The 23,602-nt window shown below is 54.1% G+C and overlaps 1 protein-coding gene across 1 annotated transcript in view; it reads right to left on the bottom strand.

The window, feature by feature from the left end:
• Positions 1–22,647, bottom strand: part of UNKL (unk like zinc finger) — a 43,974-nt gene extending 21,327 nt beyond the window's left edge. The window contains exons 1-8 of the mRNA XM_007453583.1: positions 22,571–22,647; positions 21,080–21,289; positions 10,098–10,274; positions 9,617–9,750; positions 6,433–6,568; positions 4,861–4,978; positions 3,381–3,465; positions 2,751–2,836 (exon numbers count right to left, since the gene is read on the bottom strand). Coding sequence (XP_007453645.1) covers positions 2,751–2,836; positions 3,381–3,465; positions 4,861–4,978; positions 6,433–6,568; positions 9,617–9,750; positions 10,098–10,274; positions 21,080–21,289; positions 22,571–22,647 — 1,023 coding nt within the window. The remainder of the gene's footprint in view (positions 1–2,750; positions 2,837–3,380; positions 3,466–4,860; positions 4,979–6,432; positions 6,569–9,616; positions 9,751–10,097; positions 10,275–21,079; positions 21,290–22,570) is intronic.
• Positions 22,648–23,602: the final 955 nt, after the last annotated feature.

Here is a 23,602-nt window from a genome sequence, read left to right as displayed (position 1 = left end):
TGTGCTAAAGTCACAGCTGGCGAAGAGGAAACACTCCTCTGTGACACTCATTACCTGGAGACAGCGCAGACCCCCACAGGCTGAGGGCTGTTCCACGAGACACACCTGCACCTCAGACGCCAATCCAAGTCCCAAGTTGTCACCTGTGCGCCTGACCGACCAGCTGTAAACCAGGGTTTCCATGACCCCCTCCTTGGGTTCCATCTACAATGGAACCCAAGCCATTGTACTATAGCTCACAGAACTCCAGGAAACACGTACAAGAGCTCACAGAACTCAAGGAAACATGTAACTATGTTTACTGGCTCATTATGTAATAGAGGATGTGATAAAGGACACAGATGCACAGCCAGGTGAAGAGGCACTCTGGGCAAGGTCCGGAGGGGTCCGAAGTGCAGGAGCTTCTGTCCCCATGGAGCTGGGGTGTGCTACCCTCCTGCACATGGATGTGTCCCCCAACCTAGATGCTCTCCAAACCTCATACTTTAGAGATTTTTATGCAGGCTCATCACATGGGCACAATCCATTATTGGCTCAATCTCCAGCCCCTTCCCCCTCCCCAGAGGATGGGGGTAGGGCTGAAAGTTCCAGGCTTCTAATCACACCTGGTCTTTCTTGTGACCAGCCCCATCCAGGAGCCCACCAAGAGTCACCTCACTGGAACAAAAGAATTATGAGGGTCTTGGAGGCCTGTGTGAGGAGCCGGCGGGGAGAGGGGACCAATATACATATTTTCTATTATTTCACAATGTGTTTCTGTTGAGAGATGCCAGCAGGTCACATGATGCGGCCAGTTCTGGACACAGTGAGGAGAGGGTGCCGGCAGCGGGAGCCGACCCACAGCTACGTGGGCCCCACAGCCGGAAGCGAGCAGTGCGGAAGCCGCTTCCCTCTCCCCGGTCAGAAAGGAGGGATTCAAACCCAAGATAGACTCCTCAAACCCAGGACCACATCTACAGGTGATGAGACTCCAGGCATCTCTCCCCCACCAGGGTGAAGTATGCATAGTGAGGCTCATGGTTTGTCTGTTCACCCAGACTCCCTCTACAATGAAAAGGAAGCAGCGGGAACACCCACTGTGCACAAGGCTGGATTCGGGACTTGTGACAATCCTCACAAACAAATATACTCAGGGTGGAGGGGGCAACCAGTACAGAATGAGAACCTCGACCCCCACCACCACCCGCCCCAAGCACAATGCCCTCCCCTGCACGATCTTCCCATTCAGACCTGGAAGGGCTGCCGGGCGCTCCCTGCGGGGTTGCTGCAACAGGAGACCTGAGAGAGACAAAACCAGGGCTCCCGCTCAGCCAAAGTCGCCCAACACACAGCTGGAGCCCAGCACCATGCAGGAAGATGGTGTTGCCAGGCCTGCCCTGAGGCTGTCCACGTCCTGGGCCCGAAAGTCAGAGCCAGCCCCAAACAGGATGCTTCATTACTTTTTTTAGCTTTTTAAAAAACTGCGGCAAAATTCATACAACATAAGAGTAATTTTTTAAAAGTGAAGGATTCAGTGGCATTTGGCACATTTACGATGTTGTGCGAACCCCACCTCTATCCAGTTCCACATTTCCATCCGCAAAGGAACTCTCCCCACTGAGCTCTCACTGCCACCCCTTCCCCAGCCCTGGCACCCACTATGTGTTCTAGCACAGTGACTTTTAAGTTGCAAAATAATTAACAAAAGACAAAGGATGCCCTGAGAGTCTGTCTGCAGGGGTGGGCACACTGTTCTGGCACCGCCCAGCAGCCAGAGGCGCCTCCTGCAGGGTCCCAGCTTCCCTGTCCAAACACCCTGGTTGTTGCTTCTTCAGGTACAAGCCACACCGAGGATCCATCCACCCTGGCCCTCAGTGGGAGCCAAGCCAGTGGCCCTCTGACCACCACCTGAAACCACGACTGTCACACCCCCTGGGAGCAACCAAGAAGGTGACGAGGGGACTAGCTTCTGCCTCTGCCAAGCGCCGGCTCTGCTACTGGAAGAGGGTGGCGGTCCCGAATGCTCCTCCGTGCTGAAGGAGCAGTGATGAACTGCGTGCCTGGCAGGGCTCCTCTAAGCAAACCCCACCTCAGCTGTCCTCACCTTTCCTGTCCTTCTGTTTTTTCAGAAAAGCACCAAGTGGAAAGAAAGACAGGGCGGGGAAACACCTGAGTTTTTTCCAGTTTCCTTCCTAGAACCAATCCCAGGCGGCCACCTCCTCAATGACACCAACACGACAGATAAAACCGCGTGCAAGGAAGAGGATCATCCTCAGAGACGTAAGGCAGAGCCAAGGAGCCCACAACCATGCCCACGACCATGCCACAGAGACGGATAGGACGCAGGATGGAGCCCCCCATTGTCCCCTCCACCTGCACGGGCACAAGGGTCCTAACCCACAAGGCCCCCCATCTCTCACTGCACAAATCTCACTGAGATGCCTGGGTCTGCCCTCGCACCTCGTCGGGGACCCGCCTCTCCTGCCCTTCAGGGATCCCCATGGACTCGGGGCCCCTCTTCACACTCAGCCAGAGACCGCGCCTCGCACATGGCCAATATGTGCGTGTCTGGCAAAAGGCAAGGCCGGGCAAGTACACCCGGGCCAGGACTCAGCCAGGATTCTTCTAGACTCTTCTATAAGGAGCTGCCAACCCTGCAGGCAGGCCGCCTCCAACCATGTCACCCAGAGATCACATCCATCCGTGTACCTAACGCTGGATTCAAACCAAACAGCAGAGCGGGCACCCTCCTCGGGACGCCGTCCACTTACGTGTCCGGGCTGCCCGCTGGGGGCCACGGGGCTGCTGGTGGAGGTGAGGTCTCGGCAGCCCCAGTCGCTGGCCATTCCAAGACTCTCTGCCGAGAAAGGGGGTGGCGGGCTTTGAGTGGCTGCTGGCTGAGACTTTGGTTAAAGAGACCCCACAGATCAGGGAGAGCAAGCGTGCGCTAGTCTCTAACGGGTCGGCCAGAGCCGCTGTGAGCCGAGCTGACCGCATGGGAACCTGGCGTCTTCCAGAGCAAATCATGAACGACTCCAACAGCAGAAAGTAATGGAAAATTTCAACAGGAAAAGCCACCCTCCCCATTAAAATAAAAAATAGTAAAAGAATTTGCAACTATGCTCATAAGAACAGGAATCCCAAATCAAAAAGCTTTAAGAGGAAGCTCTCGGGAACCCCGGGGAAGGGCCGTGTCTATGCATTTCCCGTCACCGACGTGGTTTCTGCCTTTGGGGACTTTATGGGCTCACCTGGCCATCAAAATTACTACACTCATGGCCCTGCGGTGTCCAGAGGCAGGGCCATGCTGAGCCTCATGTAGCCCAGAGCCCCGCCGACCCTCCCAGCCGCCCCCTACCGAGGCTGAGCCCTGCCTGCTCCGGGTGCACCAAGGTACTCACTCTCCACGTGCGCAAAAGCACAGAAGGGGCCCCGAGGGCAGTGCCCAGTCTGTCGCATGTCGTTGCACTTGGTAGACTTGTAGATCTAGGAAATGAAAATAAAACAGCAAATAGAGAGGCTGGACTGGAAACCTGTTTCCGTGGGAGGCCCAGAGCTGGCTGGGTCTGGCCTCCTCCTTCCAGCTGGAGGCCTAGAGCTGGTAATCACAAGGGGGTATCCTGAAAAAGAAGGATGTGGACACCGCACCCCCCGTCCCCACTCCTCCCAGCAGTCCCAGGACGCCCTGTCTGCGCAGGGCCAGTCAGCCTGGGAAACCGTGTGGGCCTGAGGCTGCTCCTGCAGCGCCTGTCCTTGAAATCACATATCAGGTCAGCTTGTCCACTTGGCACTGCCTGATACACCTGGTTCACTGCCTGGCATACAGCAGGTGTGCAAGAAATGCCTGTTAAGTGACCACATGCGTCCACTCCATGGCCAGACCCAAGGCTGCTTCACTTGGGTGCGGCCCCGCAGCACAGCCTGCCCAGGAGGGACAGCGGCCTCTAGGCCCCAGACACCCTCATGGGTGCTGCCACCCGCCCCCTTCCCTGCCCGAAACACTGCTCGTTCCCCGTGGCTCTTTGACCATCCCCTGAGCACCTGCACTGAAATTTTAAGGGTCACCAACAAAAGCAATTTCAAAAGGTCTCCAATTCAGAACTCCAAATATCAGGAGTCTAAGTGTTGTTTTATGCACGCTCTGAAGCACTGAATCTCTAGACAGAAGAAACTTTTAAGAAACCTAACACCACAGCCTTTCAGACCAGGAGCCCACCCCTCCCTGGAGCCCAGGTGCCCCAGTGGGCACAGCTGGGCGCTCCTTCACCGCAGAGCCTGCTCCCAGCCCGGCCCTGACCCTCCTGGTCCCGGTGCTCTGATGCTCTCCCATTGGTCCAGGGGCCTTGTGTGCTTGTTCGTTTTTAACACAAATCCGAGTGTGCAGCAAAGGGTTAACTCCATGCCTTCCCTGTCCACACCCGCATGCCCCAAAGGAAGGACTGGCTTTGATGGGCTCAGGGAGGTGACGTCTGAGCCCCTGGAATGTCCTGCCTGGTCGGGTCTCTGTTTACCTGGGGCTCTGGGCCATGCCACATAGTGACTTAAGGTGGGCCTGGGCCACGCAGCATTGGCTCAGCCTCTGCAGGGGCCAGAGACTGAGGTCAGCCACGTCTGCTGACCGACCCCCAGTAAAAACCCTAGATGCCAAGGCTTGGGTGACTTCCCAGCTGGCAGCACTGTGAATATGGCCACAAATACGGCCACACGTGGTAGCTAGGAGAAGGACACACCGTCCACAGTGCGTGCCTAGTCTCCCCAGGACCCGCCCCTGTGCCTTGATCCTTTGCTGATTTTAATCGCATCCTTTCCATGTAAAGAACCATAGGTGCTGAGCCCCGCGAGTCCTTTGAGCCCGTCCCTGGACCGAGGGTGCTCCCGTACCTCGGGGTGGAACTGCTGCTCTGTGCGCGAGTGGCAGTACTGACAGCTGTCCCCGCTCTCGCACCTGGAGGGCTCGCCCCACTCGTCACCGTGCTTCACGCTGGGGCAGGGGGTGGACCTGGGGGACAAGGAGGAGTCAGCGGAGGATGGATGTCCTCCCCACATGCCCTGGGGCATCAGGCTGTCCGCACAGTGCTGAGCACACGTGCACCACCAGGGGACATGGGTGCCAGCCCCGGAAGCACTGGCCCCTTCCTCACCAGGACAGGCAAAAAAAAAAAACAGGGCAGGGATTTCCCTGGCCGTCCGGTGGTTAGGACTCTGCGCTTCCACTGCAGGGAGCGTGGGTTTGATCCCTGGTCAGGGAACTAAGATTCCACATGCCGCAGAGGGCGGCCAAAAAATAAATAAATAAATAAATAAAAAGGAGTGCAGGTGCCTGGTGGAACCCAGAAGGCATTCAGGAGCCCGTTTTCATTTCCCACAAAATGTGAAGTGAGTGAGTCAGAGCCACCGATGCCACTGTGACAAGCACCTCGGAGACGTAGCCAGGCCTCCTGTAGCAGGAGGAGACCAGGCCCAGCCCCCGCCCAGCCCACCAGGGGACCACACTCTGTCTCCCCGTGAAACTATTTCCAAATTGAACCTGAGACTTTGGTCCTACAATATGAAAACCCTACCCAATACCCTCTATTCTTCAGGTACTTCCTGACAGCTTTATTGTATTGGATTTATTTTAAAAATTATCATCTGTGGGAAATAAAACTTGTAATCTTTACGATTTTCTATCGCTTTGATACACAGTAAATTCACTTCATCTTCTCAAGATGACATCGGGTGACTAAAAGCCAAAGGTTCTCTGTGCCTCAACTCAAACTACTCAGAACAGTGACTGTCATAAAAACAACTTTATCTGAAAGTGAGGGCTCTTGGGCAGGTGAGGTGGCATCAAATTATTAGAGAGAGGCTCTTTGCTCCAAGAACAAGCTCTACACAGAGCTCGGGACCCAAGGGAGGAGCGAGGTGAGGGCCAAGGTGCCCAGGCACCCCTGGGGTTCCGTGTCCCCAGTCCCCCACCCTGCCCAGTGCCAGGTCCATCCAGCAAGTTGGCAAACCCGAGGCTAAGCTGGGCACCAAGGTGAGGGCAGCTGGAGTGAGGAGGAGACGGCCTAGGAAGAGACCAGGACTGCCAGGTGCATGAAACCAGGTGAGGCCCAAACCCACCACCCCGAGGACATCAGTTCCCCGGAGAGGGTGAAGTCAGGCTGTGGGCACTGGGACTCGCAGCCTCTCAAGGGCCAGTTCCTTGCCAGTAGGCGCTCTTGCTGGCAGGGACACACAGGTCACAGGAGGGAGGCCGGGGGAGGGGGGTGGAAATGGAGGAGCCACGCCCTGACCGCACCTGCTGGCTGGCTGGACACCAGAGCCTCTGGGGAGAGTGAAGGGAGCAGAGGGGTGGCTGCCTAAACTAGAGCCTCGAGCCAACGTGAGTGTGAACAGAGGGGACCGCCGGGCTGGGCCCACACCAGAGAAGTCGGCCAGGGCCCTGCGGTGCCCGTAGCCCAGGCTCACCTGTACTGGAACCTCCGGGGGTCCCGCCGCCGGTCCCTGCTATTGTGGAAGTGTGGGCATGCGTAGCCCTGGCGGCACAGGCGCGGCGGCTTGGGGCACTGCTCTGTCTTGTAGCTGCCTAGCACGAAGTTGGTATCTGAAAAACAGGGGCCCACACGGAAACGTGCACACGTGTGCTCACGGCAGCCACACAGCCAAAAGGTGTCCATCAGCAGATGATGGGTAAACGCCATGTGGCCCAGCCATGTGGTGGAGCATCACTCAGCCATGAAGAGGAGTGAAGCACTGACATGCGCTACAACGTGGATGAGACTTTAACAATCTGAACACACAATGCTCAGTGAGAGAAGCAGACACAGAAGGCACATGTTGTATGATTCTACTTATAGGAAACATCCAAAACAGGCAAATCCATAGACAGAAAGTAGATTAGTGGGTATCAGGGGCCGGGGCTTCTTTGGGGAGACTAGATAGAGTTTTAGAACCAGATAAAAGTGATGGGTGCACAACACTGTGAACATACTAAAAACCTCTGAAATACACTTTAAAATGGCTCATTTTACACCCAATAAAGTACCATACAAAGTTAAAAAATAAATAAATAAAAATAAATTAAATGGCTCATTTTAACCCCAAGGTAAATGATGGGCGCTGGGTGATGCTGACATGTCAATGCAGGCTCTCAGCTGTGACAAACATCCCACTGCAGCGGGGCTGCCGTGTGTATGGAGGTACCAGATATGTGAGGACTCCCTGAACTTTCCACAATGTGGAACCTAAAACTGCTCTAAAAAAAATAAAGTCTATTTTTTAAGTAGTTAATTTCATGTTACCTGAATTTTATCTCAAAGCAAAAATAAACAAAAAAACCACCAGGGGTCATTTAAAAGCAGTAACTGGATGAAAGGAGATTCTTGAAAATCATACCCATTCTTGGGATGGTTAATAACTGACCCTCCCCATTTTTTTTTTTTTTTTTTTACAAACGGCATTGTTTTTAATTACACTTGCCCAGGGGGGCTGACCCTCAAGGCATGGAGGGGAAGACAGTGGCAGAGGGAGGGTGTGTTGCCCGGCCAACCCCGGGAGCCACGCCCAGGACACGCTTCCACACCCACATTTAATGGCACCACCCCCACACACACCAAACTCAGTTCCAAATAACTGATAAAATGACAAGGGACGCCCCTTTTTTTTTTTTTTTTTTTTACAAACGGCATTGTTTTTAATTACACTTGCCCAGGGGGGCTGACCCTCAAGGCATGGAGGGGAAGACAGTGGCAGAGGGAGGGTGTGTTGCCCGGCCAACCCCGGGAGCCACGCCCAGGACACGCTTCCACACCCACATTTAATGGCACCACCCCCACACACACCAAACTCAGTTCCAAATAACTGATAAAATGACAAGGGACGTGAACCACACAGCAGGGCACAGAGAGGACAAAAGGAATTTAAACAGAAAAGACGATTTTAAGAAAATAAAAATTGTAAGACATTCGTTCACAAGCATTGACAGAGGACCTCCAACAGACACGAGGTCCTGCGCTGAGTGGCATGAACCACAAAGAAGTGAGAGGTGTAGCAGTGCCTATGAGTCACAGGGGCTCCGGGACGCCCTTTAGTGGGTGACGGATGAACGGTCCACCCAGATGTGGAGAATTATTCAGCAATAAGAAGAAAGGTGCTAAGATAATATGAGAAAAAAAAAGAAGAAGAAAGGTGCTACCAAGCCCCAAAGAGACACAGGGAACCCTGAATGCACAGCACTAAGTGCAAAGGCTACACACTGTGTGATCCCAACTGTAAGACAAAACAATGGGGCGAAAGATCAGTGGTCACCAGCAGTGGAGCAGAGAGGATCTTAGGGCAGTGACACTACCTGCATGACATCATAATGGAGGATCCGTGTCTTTATACATTTGCCCAGACCCGGAGAATGCACAATGCAGGGATAAACTGTGCTGTTAGTTAATAATCATGTATCAATATTGGTTGTCAATTCTAACAAATGTTACCTCATCAACACAAGACGTTCATGATGTGCAATTTTTCTGTTAACCGAAAACTTCCCTAAAAGATAAAATCTACTAATTAAAAATCCAAACCACGGGCGCTGAGGGTTAGTTACCCGGCCAGACCTGACCCAGCGCCTCCTCCCACTTTCCTTCCTCAAGCTCAGCCCGCCTGACAGTGACAAGAGAGGACCTGTACCCCCACCTGCACCACAAGCCAGAGCTCACAGGTGGAGCCTGTGGTCCAGGACCAGGGAGACCGAGGGGCTGCAACATGAGAAGGCCAAGCCCCGAGGCAGGGAGCTGTGGGCGCAGCCCTCCCTCTGTGCAAGCCTCTCCCCAGAGGGACATGGCGACACTGGGACCCCCATATATGCTGTGCGTCCAGGCCCCCCACGGCACAGGCGCAATGGAAGGCCAGGCTCCTCAGCGCTCCTGCAGGGCCCGGCCTGAGGCCTGGGCATCAGGAAGGCCTGGGCAGCCACCTTTGTTAATTCGTCCCTGGGCCCAGGGTGGCATAGGATTCGGCGGGTGGGGGAAAGACCCTTGTAGGAAATTCATCACTTAAGTAAGCACGGCCTTGAAGCGTTTACGCGCGTGAGAGCAAAGCCGGTCCAAGGAGACATGGCATTACTGAGGGGGGTTCTCTTAAAACCGCACCACCCTCGGGAAACATCCAAACAGGCAGCTCCACGGAGACACAGCCAGGCTAGTGGGTGCCAGGGCTGGGAAGGGGAGACCACTGATGGGCACGGGTTTCTGTCCGAGGTGATGGAAATGTTCTGGAACCAGACAGAGTTGATGGTTGCACAACACTGTGGTGCACCAAATGCCACGGACTTGTGACTTTCAGATGGTTAAAATGGCAAATTTACATGATGGGTATTTTACAATTAAACAAACCTCACTGCCCATAGCCATCATCTGTGGAGGCTGCTGGGGACTAGGCTGGCTCTGGGACCAGACACCTAGCAGGAGCTGTGCCAGCCGTGCAGGCCCCTCCCCCAGAGCAGCCTGGGGACCAGACGGGCTGCTGGAGGGGCTGAGGGTGATGTGCTCGAATGGAACCTTGGTCTCCCCTTCTGACCTGTAAAGGGGGCGACGAGGTCCACCGTGCAGGCACTTTACAGACAGAGATGAGCCCCCCGCCCCAGCAGCGGCTGCAGGGTTACCTTGCCACCGGGGGTCCTCGCCCAGGATCTTCTCCATCAGGGCCTGGCTGGCCAAGACCCCAGGCTGCAGGTCAGGGACGCCATCCCCAGCACTGAGCTGGCCGTTCTGCAGGGCTTCCTGGGCCTGCAGCTCCCTGCAACCAAACGGCACGTGGTCACGGTGCTGCAGCCTGTCCGAAGCCTCCGACAGTGAGATAGCCACCGGCTTCTGTCACTTTATGAAACCGCCTACATGAGGGTTCAGGATGTGCAGCCCACGGCCTTGGGGCCCCCATTCCAGGATGACAGTCTTGGCCCGAATCCCAAGAGCCTCAGAGCCGAGCGTGCGAGACGCCACCAGCTCCCCTGGGTCCGGGTCAGGAGGGAGGAGAAGGGTCACTTTCTCGTTAGCAGTAAAATCAAGGCTCAGAAAGAGCTGCTTGAGGCAAGCAATGCCCGAAACACAGGGAGGAGAGTGGCTCCCGGCAGGACGGCCACTCACCTGATGTCACACACGGGCGGCCGCAGGTCCAGGGGGCCATGCGCGAAGGCGCAGTGCAGCCCGTTCTTCACGCAGTGGCCCCGGGCATCTGTCTCATGGATGCATGTGCCCGTCTTATAGTAGCGCAGGTGATACTTGCGCTCCGTGTCCCCGGTCGTCCGGTGCAGGTACGGACATCTGGGAAGCAGAAGATGAAATGCACCATCTGGGCCCTGGGGCCACCACGGTGTCAACCTGCTCCCGGCAGCTGGTTCTTGTCTCCTTTTCCCAAACACCTGCTCTAGTCGGAGGACGAACAGCACTGGACAAAGCACCTGTCCCTGCTCCAGACCCTCCCCCACGGCACTCTGACCCCCACAAATCCCTCAACTACACATGGGAGAAAAAAACAACACCCAAGTTACCTGAAAATCACCCTTCATAATTTTTTGAATAAAGTGGAAAACAAAGTTCCCCCATCAAGTAAGGGGCTGGCGGCCTCTCCCATCCCCCGTCCAGGTGCTTTCAGGGACCCCTCAAGGGAGGTGGAGGAGCCTGGAAGGGCTGGGGAGAAGCAGCTGGGGGGAGGCACAGATAGGGCAGCATCCTACAGGCCACACAAAGGCCCAGAGCCACGCACTCCCAGGGAGAGCCACACACGGCTCCCTGAGCAGCGAGTGGTCCTAGCGTTAGAGTGAGGGCTCCCGCTGCAGGGAGGTGACAGTGGCAGAGGTGGCATAGACGGTTCCAGAAGACATGGGGCAGGGCACTGAGCCCGCCTCAAGGTCAGTCCCTCCAGACAAGAGCCAGAGACCCAGAAGAATGAGAGGGGATACGCAGAGGACTCTGAGCAGCCCCGGAGTGGCCCAAGGCCAAGGCAGAGCCATGGCTGCAAGTCCCCAGATCTAAAAACAAGGCCATCACCCCCAGAGATGGCTGGGGAGCACTGTGTGGGGCTTGGGAAAGGTCCACTCCCACCTCGCTGCCTTGCAGGCTGTGGACCTGGGTGCTGGGAGCACCTGTGGGGGTGGGGGGCTCCCCATGCAGAGCACACATGGATGGACAAGACCAAAAGTAAAAGAAAAAACGACTTAGGGACCAACCAGTTTAAACCCCCGTCTGGTAAGATGAAGAAACAGAGGCTCAGAGTTCGGACAGCTCACCCCAGACCTTAAGGAACACCTTGGGTGTGCAGGCCATGAGAGCAGGACAGAGAGGACGCCATGCCCTGGTAAGTCCCCGGGTCCCCTGGAGCCAACCAAGCAAAAGGCAAATGCTGTGGGCCCAGAAGATCCAGATGCACTCCCGGAAGAGCTGGGGTCTCGAAGATACATGTGCCCCCACGATCACAGCAGCACGAGTCACAAGAGCTTAAAGCTGGAAATAACCCAAGTGTCCACCAACTGATGGATGGATGAACAAAACATGGTCCATCCAGACAGTGGAATGAGTACTGATACAGGCTACAACAGGGATGAACCTTGAAAACATTCTGTTAAGTGAAAGAAGCCAGACACAAAAGGACAAATACTGTGTGGGTCCATTCCCATGAGGTCCCTAAAGCAGTCAAATTCATAGCAACAGAAAGTAGAGGGTGGGGGTAGGATAGGGAGGGTGGGAGGGAGGGAGATGCAAGAGGGAAGAGATATGGGGACATATGTATATGTATAACTGATTCACTTTGTTATAAAGCAGAAACTGACACACCATTGTAAAGCAATTATACTCTAATAAAGATGCTTTTAAAAAAAGAAAGAAAAAAAGAAAGAGAAAAAAAATATATATCATGTACTACCTAAACCTTTTTATAGCATGCTGATGAAACAGAATAATATATTACTGTTTCAAAGAAGTTGTTTGAAAACAATTATACTAAGCATTTTCTCATTTTTATTAAGTCAATAAATATGTATTAAATATGTGAGTATAATAAATAGAATAAAGAAAACAAACAAACAAAAAAAGGAAAGTAGAGGGTGGGTGACAGGGGCTGGGGGAGGGAGACGGGGAGTTGAGTGTGTAATGGGACAGAATTTCTGTCTGGGAGGAAGAATCTGGAAATAGATGGCGGTCATGGTTGTACAACTTTGTGAATGTAATTAATACCACTGAATTGCACATTTAAAAATGGTTAAGTGCACCACAACTACTGAGCCTGAGCTCTAGAGCCCGTGAGCCACAACTACTGAGCCCATGTACCACAACTACTGAAGCCTGCATGCCTAGAGCCCATGCTCTGCAACAAGAGAAGTCACCGCAGTGAGAAGACCCCGCTCGCCAGAACTAGTGAAAGCCCGCACGCAGCAACGAAGACGCAACACAGCCAAAAATTAATTAATTAATTAATTTAAAAGATGGTTAAAATGGCAAACTTTATGGATGTTATCACAACTTTAAACAAAGCCCACTGGAGACAGAGAAGAGAGAGATGGTCTCTATGTTTGTGTTGAAATACACCACACTTACAGGGAAGCGTGTCACAGGTCATACCTGGATGGCCTGTGGCATTTCACAAACCGACACCTGAGTGACACCACCCAGTTCAAGAGGACAGAACACAGCCAGCCCCTCGGGCCCCTCACATGGGCACGAGGTGGAGGTGATGACCACACTCTCTTGTGAGTGGCGGGAACTGAAAATGAGGCAATTCCTCCAATTAACTCTGCACAAACACTTCTGGGGCAATCCTAGCTGTCATTGCCAATCACCAAAGATCCGTGAGAAAAAGGAAAAGCAGAAGATGGAGAAAGCAGTTTATGAGACAAGCTGGCCCCCACCTTGTGAAAAGAGAAAAGAAAAAACTTAAAGAATTATGACTGTATTACATACAGACAAGAAAAAGGAAACACTGCCTGTGCAGACAGTGCTCTCTGTGCCCAAATAGGAGCTGTCTCCTTCGTGTTCTTAAAGATAAGTTCCAAGGAACATTTTCAGGACGTGTGAGTGAAATGGTCAAATATCTGCTTAGGATTTTTACTATATTAGATACTGACGCAGCCTTGATTAAAATCCCTCACTACAGAGTTACATCTTACGTTTTAAGCTCCTCCAAGAGCTCCTGTGCATCTCCTCACAAGCACTGGTGTGTAACTCAGTCTCTGGGTCCCCAGAGAGGTGAGGCTGTCATGGAGCAGTCTCTGTCACACCAAGGAACCTGTTCTAGAACAAGGAACCCCCTCCCACTTTTCACATTAATATATAGACTAATATCACTAACACAGAACATGTAGAAATAGAGACGCCAGAAACTCACAGAACAATGGGCTAGAGAAATAAACAAGGAACTTATAAAAGAGAAAATGCAAAGGGTCTCAACCACTGAGAGGCACTCATCTTGCTTCTGATGAGAGAAATGCACCTGGAGGCCCACCTGTTCCCGGGCAAAACCCCAGGAGCAGGGCTACAGTAAACCAACACTGCTGCTGGCAAGAACGCCAAGTGACAGGCACCAAGAGGACAGGTGCCATTACCCTCTGTCCCAGCAATCCCCAAAGACAGACTGGCACACAGAGATAAAAAGAAGTTTTGTTCGTAATCACCAAAGGCTGGAGACAACCGAGTTGTGGGATAAACTTCAAGGGAGCTCAGCGTGGCTTGGAGGAATGGGCAGTCTGTGTGGACGGCTTTGGAGGGGGCACCAGGTGGTACCGTGAGGGAAAAGCACTAAGAAGAGGGAGTGCAGGACTTCCCTGGTGGCACAGTGGTTAAGAATCCGCCTGCCAATGCAGGGGACATGGGTTTGAGCCTTGGTCTGGGAATATCCCACATGCTGTGGAGCAACTAAGCCCGTGCACCACAACTACTGAGCCTGCGCTCTAGAGCCTGTGAGCCACAACTACTGAGCCCACATGCCACAACTAGTGAAGCCCACGTGCCTAGAGCCCGTGCTCCACGACAAGAGAAGCCACCACAATAAGCCCGCACACCACAACGAAGAGTAGTCTTCGCTCGCCGCAACTGGAGAAAGCCCGCGTGCAGCAACAAAGACCCAACACAGCCAAAAATAAAATAAATAAATAAATAAATAAATTTATTAAAAAATAAAGAAAAGGGAGTGTCACACCCTGTGATTTACATCGGAAGGTGGGGGAGGGGAACAAGAATACAGATATGTCTGCTTATATCAAAAATTATGGAAGGAGGAGCTATTGTTTCATGGGGACAGAGTTTCAGTTTGAAGATGGAAAAGTTCTGGAGGTGGATGATGGTGATGGCTGCACAACACTGCAAATAAACTTAACTCCACTAAACTGTACAATTAAAAAAGCTAAGATGATAAATTTAATGTTATGTTTGTTTTACTACAATAAAAAATAAAATAAAATGACTTTAATAGGAAAATGGCCATTTTGAAAAAACCGTTCCAATCTTCAGAAACACTCACAATCTACTATAAGTTAAAGCAAAAGAATTTCAGAGTCTGGGGAGAGGGTGACCAGCACATCAGAGCTGAGGCACTGCCTGTTGGTTTATCTACAGAATCCAGTCTGCATAGCCATGCTGAAGCAGGACCACACGGACCACAGGCATCGCCAACGCGCTAACTGCAGGGTGTGGCAAAGGCTGCGTGCACCCCCACAGCTCCGGAGAGTGAATGTGGTGGGCGACACCTCCCCCATTTCCTCATGTTCCCTAATGGTCCCTCAGGTCAGCTCTAAGCATCATTTTGTTTCCTTGCCAGTACCATCACTGTGGCAACCAGAGCCCGGCCAAGGTTCCCCCTCTCGCCAGCACTGAGCACCGAACGGGCACTATTATTTCACTAGGGGCATGTCACCTCTGCTTATTACATGACTTCAAAGCATAAGTTAAGATTAAAATATTGGAGGACATTTAATGAAAAGAAAATGGCTTCACCTAAGAACATCTAAGAGGCAAAAGGGAAAACCTTAGAGAAAACACAATGGCAGAATGTAGACCCTCACTGAAGCGGGGAAGAGGCTGGTGGGAACCCCAGGTGTCAGCCGAATACCACGTGCAGATGCTTCCTCACCACAGGAGTTCACTCATCCATCGGGGGGCCACTGACAGCCCTGCAGCACCTGTAATGTGATTCGGTTCCACAGCCCGCCAAATTCAGGGTGGCACCTGTGGTTCTCAAAACCATCCATGACAATTAGTGACCTAATCAGTGTAATTAAAACAAGGCTCCGGGCTTCCCTGGTGGAGCAGTGGTTAAGAACCCGCCTGCCAATGCAGGGGACACAGGTTCAAGCCCTCGTCCCGGAGGATCCCACATGCCACGGAGCAACTAAGCCCGTGTGCCACAACTACTGAGTCTGCGCTCTAGAGCCCGCGGGCCACAACTACTGAAGCCCGCACACCCTAGAGCCCGTGCTCCACAACAGGCGAAGCCACCGCAATGAGAAGCCCGCGCACCGCAACGAAGAGTAGCCCCCGCTCCCCGCAACTAGAGAAAGACTGCGTTGAGCAACGAAGACCCAACGCAGCCAAAAATAAATAAATAAAATAATAAATTTAAAAGAAACAAAACAAAACAAGGCTCCATGGATGGTGTGATACAGCAGTACATGCCAGACACAGGTCTGCCATGATGCTCTGGAACCACTGAAACTAGGAGGGAGGGGTAAAGAGGAACACGGCAGGGGCTCGAGGCTGCTGTCTGTGTCTCCAGGAGAGCCAGAAATCATCCCCTTCCTTCCCGCAACTCACCCAAAACAAAGGTGGACCCACAAACTCAGTTCCACTATACATCAACATCGGTCAGCAAGCCAGGCTGGAGCGCATCACAACCACCTGGATGGTCTGCTAACCCCAGACCATCTGATCTCAGCGGAAACCTTGGGTAGAAACTGCCGGCAAGTTCCCAGGTGATGCTGCTGCTGCTGATCTGGGGGCCGCAGTGGGAGAACCACTGGGCTGAGACGGACACTCAAGCAAAACATGATGCTCTCCTAGTCCTCAGGGAGCTCAGGCATAGGTGGGGACCAGAATACAGCACAGAAATAACTGAGGTGTGAACTGGACCAGAACCGAGCAGCAGATATGGAAAATGAGTGGCAGCAGAAAAATGGGAAAAGGAAGACCTGTGTGCCACAGACAACTGGGGATGGCGAAAAGGTGGGGCTTGTGGGGAGAAGCTTGAGTGTCCCCCTCTTCTCTGACACTAGGGGTGGGGGGTTGCCAGTTAACCCCATGTGGACCACACACCCATCCATTCAGCCCGGCACCCCCAGCCTCTGGCTTCCAAGGGCTGCCCTGGACTCTCGAGCCAGGCCAGCGACCCCTCATTAATCCCTAACATGGACCATCAGCTCGGCAACAAGTCCACCTCCCTCCTCTGTGCCCAAAAAGCTGCCACCCTCTCCGAGGAACCTGTCTCTGCTGAGGCCGTCTCCCCACTAGCCTCCAAGGAGCACCAGAGCTCCCTGCGCCAGTCGCTCCCTCCCAGTCACCTCCTCATCCCTGGCCCTTCAATCAAAGCAGGAGGGCCTGAAATGCCACAATCACTCTCACGTTCTTCTGCTTCTTCTACATACTGGTCTCTGACAGGTCCAACTCAGTCACCTAATTGTAATTTCTTTCCTTAAGTTGGCTGATTTGTAAAGCCTGTGTCTTCCTCTAGACTATTAAGTAGCTCCCTGACTCCTAAATATTATGTTCTAACGTGGCCTTCCCTTGGCTTTCACCTCACCCCAAATGCTCGAGCAGAGTTCACTTATATGGTCAGTTTAAACAGCAACAGTTTATAACCATCCTGAAGTGAACGGACTTTCACCTAAGCCTTAGGTCCTAGGACACCTGACTTTTTAAAATTAAACATTGCAGGAGCATCTCTCAACAGACAAGTCAGACTAAGGACAAGTATGACACAGCAGGCACACCAAGACTTGGGCATGTAGAAAAGTTTCTGTACATCAGTAAGCTCCCACAGTGCCCAAATTCACGGCTGGGAGGTCCCAGGCAACGTGCAGTGAGGAGGGAGGGAGCTGTGGGGAGAAGTGCCGGGCCTGCCAGGTGAAAACATGGTAGGGAGCCCTACCAACAAGGCAGATCTCTAGAGCCAATCTGGAAAGTTATAGCACAGTAATGGGGCAGGCTCACTTCTTATTAAAACCAAGAAAACCTATAAAATGTGGGGTCTGGAGGGCCGCCTCCAGGGACTGCCTGCTTGTGGGAGAAGGAGGGTTATCAGAGAAGAGGATGGTCACTTTGTACTCCGTATAGTTGGGGACTGCTTGTATTGTCTGCCAATGAAAATGTTCCCCTGGAGGGGCCCCTCAGACCCCTGGAAGGGCCTTTGCTTTTTATGCATCAGAACCTACCTCTGTAAACGCACCTGACATGCATTTACAAGCACAAAACGGACACATGGTCTCCTGGGAGCGGAAGCACACCTAGGTTACAGGTGGGAAGACCCGCCCTGACGGTCTATGGTCCAGCGCTGCGAACAGGACTAGCTGGGGGGCTGGGTCTGTCCACACCCACTGCCTCTCTCAGATCAGATTTCAGGATGTGGCTGGACCGCGACAAACCTCCGGCCAAGCTTCGCTCCGGCAAGCGAGCGTCGCTTTCTTCAAAATCCCAACCTGAGAAATACCTGCGACGGATCCGCACGGGTGGGAACAGCGACCCTGTGGGGTGGGCCGGCCCTCAAGCTCGGAGGCAGCGCCCGCTCGGCCGACTCGCTCTTGGCCGACTACAGAGGGCGCGTAGCGAGCTGCAGACCCAGGCTGTCCAGCCGCGCCGCGGGGAGGCCAGTTCCCACGGGGGCGGGGCTGGGCTCACGTGACCTGGACGGCCAATCGAGGCCCGCGCCGGGGAAGGGGCGTGCCCGCCAGAACAAAGGGCGCCGCGAGAAGGAGAACCTGGGGCGCTAGCACTGAGGTGCCTTCCCGGCCACCGGGTGCCCGCCGGCGGAGGGTGACAGCGGGGTGGGGTGGTGGGGGGATGTGGCGGACGGGGAGGGGCCACGGAAGGAGGGGTGACAGAGAGAGGGGGAGGGTGACTGCGCACGGAGTAAAAGGGGTGACAGAGGGGGTGCCCATGGGGAGGAGGAGATGAGGGGGCTACCCAGAGATGACAGCTGGAGTACTCACAGGGGGTGGAGGTGACAGATGGGGAGGGGTCACTGGGAGGAGGGTGACAGTGAGAGGGGAAGGGTGACGGACTGGGGTGACAGCGGGGGAGGAGAGTGCCTGCAAATGAAAGGGGGTGACAGAAGGGGAGGGGGCCGCAGGAGGAGAGGTGACAGCAAGGGGGGAGAATGACCACCTGCCTAGGACAGGAGTTGACATCACAGGGGTGCCAACCCTCTTGGGGGTCCCACCCTCCTGGCCACGGCTCAGCCCCACAGCGCCCCCATCACGCTCCAAGAACTTGTGCTTATGTCACCTGATATTGGCTGAAGGGTCTTTGGTCTCTGATACATATTTATGATTTACAATAACAGGTTGGTAGTACATATGCCCAAAATAGACATTTCAAGAACCAATGAACTGAAATAAAAGGAAAGCCCTTTCCTTGCTCTGAAAAGTAGTATCTACTTACAGATTCCATGGCAACCCTGCACGAGCTAGAATATGTAATTCAACAGGACAAACTCTGGGAAAGTCTATCTCCTGTGGAATGAGTGGTAATTACTAAGGAGAGATTCTTAGGGGAGATGTCTGGCCTGTCAAACACTTCCTATGGGGCTGAAGCAAGTCATCTCATGTGCTCACTAAAAGTCACAAACAAAATCTTTAATTAGACACGTGTACTTTCATACTGTGTGTACATGTACACAGGATGCACCCAAAACAGTATCAAACAACCATCTTAGTCCCATTCTTCTCAATGATAACCTGCTAACCTGCATGCTATCTGGACTATATGTTAACTTTTTTTTTTTTTTTTTTTTGGCTGTGCCATGCGGCTTGTGGGATCTTAGTTCCCCCACCAGGGACTGAACCTGGGCCCTCGGCAGTGAAAGCCCAGAGTCCTAACCACTGGACCGCCAGGGAATTCCCCATGTTAATGTTTTTGCAATAAATAACTGTAATATTTAATTAATATTTGAGTCCAGCTTAAAATGACCATCCACAGGTAGGTGTCCACTGCAGCACTCTTCATTCCGTAGGAACTGGACCCAACCCTGGATGTCCAGCAATGGGGCCAAATCCATACCAGGACATTCAGACTCCAGAACCCAAAACAGCTGTTAAAATATGCTTTCTTTCTGGCACAGTGGTTAAGAATATGCCTGCCAATGCAAAGGACACGGGTTCAAGCCCTGGTCTGGGAAGATCCCATATGCTGGGGAGCAACTAAGCCCGTGCACCACAACTACTGAGCCTGTGCTCTAGAGCCCACAAGCCACAACTACTGAGCCTGCATGCCATAACTACTGAAGCCCGCGTGTCTAGAGCCCATGCTCCGCAAGAAGAGAAGCCACCACAATGAGAAGCCTGCGCACCACAACGAAGAGTAGCCCCCGCTCTCTGCAACTAAAGAAAGCCCTCACGGAGCAACGAAGACCGAACACAGCCAAAAAATAAAATTAATTAATTAATTTAAAATATATATATGCTTTCTTTTCATGCATTAAAAGCATCACCAGTAAGGGGACTTCCCTGGCAGCCCAGAGGTTAAGAATCTATGCTTCTACTGCAGGGGGTGCAGGTTCGATCCCTCATGGGGGAAACTAAGATCCCACATGCCATGCGGTACAGCCAAAAAAAAAGCCAAATAGTCCAAATAGTCCCCCATCCTGGACTCTGGAATGGGGTCAGACATGCTAGGTGACTGGATCCCTGCACCAGGGTCTCAGCAGTGGCCCCTGGGGGCAACTCAGGACTTAAGGTCCAGAGAGGTGACTGACGTGGCCAAGGGATATGAGGGACCAGAGGCCAGGCCTTAGCTAGACAAAAATATCTCTCTTCTGCAGACCCATTTGCAGAAAACAGCAGCTCAAGATGCAATTAAATAATGCATTTTTAAAACTTCATAGAAGTATAATACCATCTTAACCAAAGTGGAGCTGGCTACATTATTTCCACAGGCTCCAGGCTGCCTTAACAACAACCCTATTTAACTATCTGGTGTTCAATTAAAAACCTTTCAGGAAATATATAAATAGGTCAAAAGTTTACTCCCTGACCTAAGCATTTTTGAAAATGAAGAACAGATTCACATGGGTCTCCCTGTGCAGCAGCGTGAAAGTTGTCTTTAAAAGGGACCATACCTGGAGAACCACCTCCCTTCAGAGGGTCAGGGGAGGAAGCCTACAGCGCCTCCCCCAGATCAGACCAGGATCCAACAGAAGCTGAACAAGCTGCTCTTTCCAAGAGGCCCTGGGGCACAGCGCCACCACCTCACCTCCAGGTGGGAATGGATAGGCTCTTCTCAAATGGCCCACAGGAAAAAAGCAAGACCTCCCTCTACCAATCTCTGCCAGATATATGAATGTACAATCTGACTTGTACTTTCCGTGTTTTCCTATTCTACATATTTCAAAATGCAGACATCTGTTCATAACACCATTAGGAAACTTGTGAAAAAAAAAAAGGCAAGCAAAACAAAACCTTGATTTCCTAAACTTTAAAAGTGCTACACAAATAACTTTCCTATCAATATTTTTAAAAAATAAACATATAAACAGAAAGAAAGGAACCATTCCAGAAACATTTGCACAATGTGAGCAAAACCTTCTAACAAGCTCTCTGACCAAAAGGCAACTGACAACTACAAAATGGTCCTAAACTCAAAAGGTTTACCTCATAAGGGTTGGTCCTAATGCAGGGAATTTACAGAACTGGGTGGCAATCAAACGTGGGAAGTACAGCAAAATCTGTTTGTCCCGTACAGGGTTATCCCCCAGCCAGATGCGGTTCTTCCCGCACTGGCCAAGAAATAGAGAAATGTCCCCACCAAGACCAGCGGTCAAGGGAAAACTTCATAGTGAAGACTGGGCCCTGCAGGTGCCAGGTGCTGGAAAGCCCAGGTCCGCCACCCACTCAGGTGTGGGGGCCACGCTGCCCCACGCGGCCGCGCACACTCACTCGTCGCCGTCGGGGCACAAGCCGCTGGCCTCGTCGTACTTGGAGCAGTACACGTCCGGGCTGTAGTTAAAAGTGCCGTCGCGCCTGCGGAGCGGTCTGCGCCGACGCTGATTTAGGAAATGCCAATGGAAACAGGTAAATGGCCTGTGCTGGGTGCACTTGTGCTGCACAAACAGGGAGCACTGCTCTGTCCTAAACTCCTTTAGATACCTAAAAAGACAAACAGCATTGGGGTCGCTTCCGTCGCCACCGCCGCCGGCGGGCGGCCCGAGGACTCGTGGGCAGGGGTCAGATCCCGTGCGCCCGAGGGCCCCGACCCCAGGCGCGATCCCCCACTCTGCCGACCCCCTTCCCGCCTCTCCCCGCCCAGGTGCGTTTCTCAGACCCCAGGCACGATCCCACATCCCCGACCCCAGATGCGACCTTCGACCCCAGGTGCAAACCTCCATCCTCTATCCCAGGCATGGTCCCAGATTCCAGGTGCGACCCCGGACCCCAGGCGCAGCCCCCCATCTCCAATCGCAGGCACAATCCCCTAACCCAGGTGAAACTCCCCATCCCAGACCCCAAGTGCGACCCCCGACCCCAGGCGCCGCTATCCATCCCAGACCCCAGGTGTGATCCCCAAGCTCAGGTGCAACCTCTCACTCCGAGTTCAGACACCCTACCCACCCCCCCGCCCCCGCAAGCCCAGTCGCGTTCCTCGGGTCCCAGGAATGGTTTGCCAGTCCCAGACACGGTCCCCGACCCCAGGCGCGACCCCGCAGAATCCAGGCGCGGACTCCTGGCCCCAGGCGCAGCGCCCCCCATCTCCGATCTCAGGCGTGACACCCACTCCGACTACAGACGATCCCTGACGGCCTCCCCCCCGCGGAGCCCGGGCGAGCTCCCGGACCTCAGGCGCGATCCCTCAGACCCCATGCACAGCCTCCTCATGCAAAACACAGACGCGACCCCCAATTTCAGGTGCGATACCCCGACTCCAGGAGCGCCCGGGTCCCCAAGCCCCGGAACCATCTCTGACCCCAGGAGGAGGCAGCCGCAGTCCAGATGGCCGCCCTCCGCCCAAGCCCAGGCGCGGTCCCCAATCCCCGACTACAGGCGAATTCTCGGCGTCCCACGACCCCAGGCGCTGTTCACCGATCCCCAACCCAGGCGCGTGGACCCCCGACCTCGTCCTCCAGCCCCCAAGCCCAGGTGCCACCCCAGACCCTGGGCGCCGCCTCCTGAGCTCAGGCGGCAGTAGCTGAGTAGGATGGTGGTCCACCAGCCCAGAGTCCAGGCGCGGCGCGGAGGCTGGAGGGCCGGCTGGCCAGGGGGCTGCAAGGGAGAGGCAGGGGGCGGGGGGAACGGGGAGAGGGGCGGCGCGGGGCCCCAGGCCGCACCCGGAGGCAGCTCCCAGGCCCAGGGGCGCGGGGGCGCGGGCCGGGGACGCGCGGGGCCGCCCCCTGCCCCACCCCCGCTCCCGCCGCGGCTGGCCCGGGCACTGACCTGTAGTGGGTCGGCTTCTCGGTCTGCGGGGGGGACCCACTCAACGCCGCCGCCGCCGCTTTCGAAACCGACGGCATTTTCAGTCAAAACAATACAGCGCGCATGCGCCGCGCGGGCCCGCCCCCGCCCCTCCGGATCTCCCCCCTCGCGGAGCCCCCCCGCGCCCCCCGCCGGGACGGCCACGCCCCCGCCACGCCCCCATCCGGCGCCCGGCGCAGTGCCGGAGGCCCAGTGAACTTCCCAGCACCAGGCGCCAAGCGGCGACCCGCGCGCCACGCCATGCTCCGAGACCGCCGCCTCGGCCGGACGCCTCCACCCACCGTGCCCCCCCGGCGTCCACGTTCACAGCCCATCTTGCACTTGCTTGGTCCCGTTTCCCGCTGCCGCCTTCAACCCACCACGGCTGCCCCACGCGCTCTGAACGCCCTGACAGCGCCCTGGGCAGCTCCAGGCTCCGAGACGGAGCCGACAGGTCCGGAGTAGACAGCGCGCCCAGGCTGCTCACACTCGCCTTCATTCGTTCTATGACCCCCGGGTTGGATGCTGACACTGCAAAGAGTGGCTCCAGTTGCTTAGGGCTTGGTGTGGGGGAGAGAGGGGGAAAGGAGGCCTGACTGCTCATGGGTAGCGGGTTTCTTTTAGGAGTACGCACAGGCCCTAAAATTACATCGTGGTAATGGTTGCCCCTACGAATACACTAAAAAATCAATTGTATACTTTAAATGGGTGAATTGAATAATATGTGAACTACATATCAATAGAGCTGATTTTTAAAAAAGAAGCCAAAGGCTCGAGGTCAAGGGGGAGACAGACCGACACACACACACACACACACACACCCACACACACACACACACACACACACACACACACACACACACACACACACACACACACACGCCCTCTTTACCAACAGGGTGGGCGGGGATGCACAGAGGGTGGGAACTCCGGGAGGCAGGCACCAGCTGCCACCCCCCGGTAAGCCCTACCACTCAGGGCCCCAGCTCATCTGACCCTGGAGGAGGAAGCAGG

Source organism: Lipotes vexillifer, unplaced genomic scaffold, assembly GCF_000442215.2.
Source record: "Lipotes vexillifer unplaced genomic scaffold, Lipotes_vexillifer_v1.1 scaffold914, whole genome shotgun sequence".
Taxonomy (NCBI): domain Eukaryota; kingdom Metazoa; phylum Chordata; class Mammalia; order Artiodactyla; family Lipotidae; genus Lipotes; species Lipotes vexillifer.
This window is presented reverse-complemented; position numbering and strand designations above follow the sequence as displayed.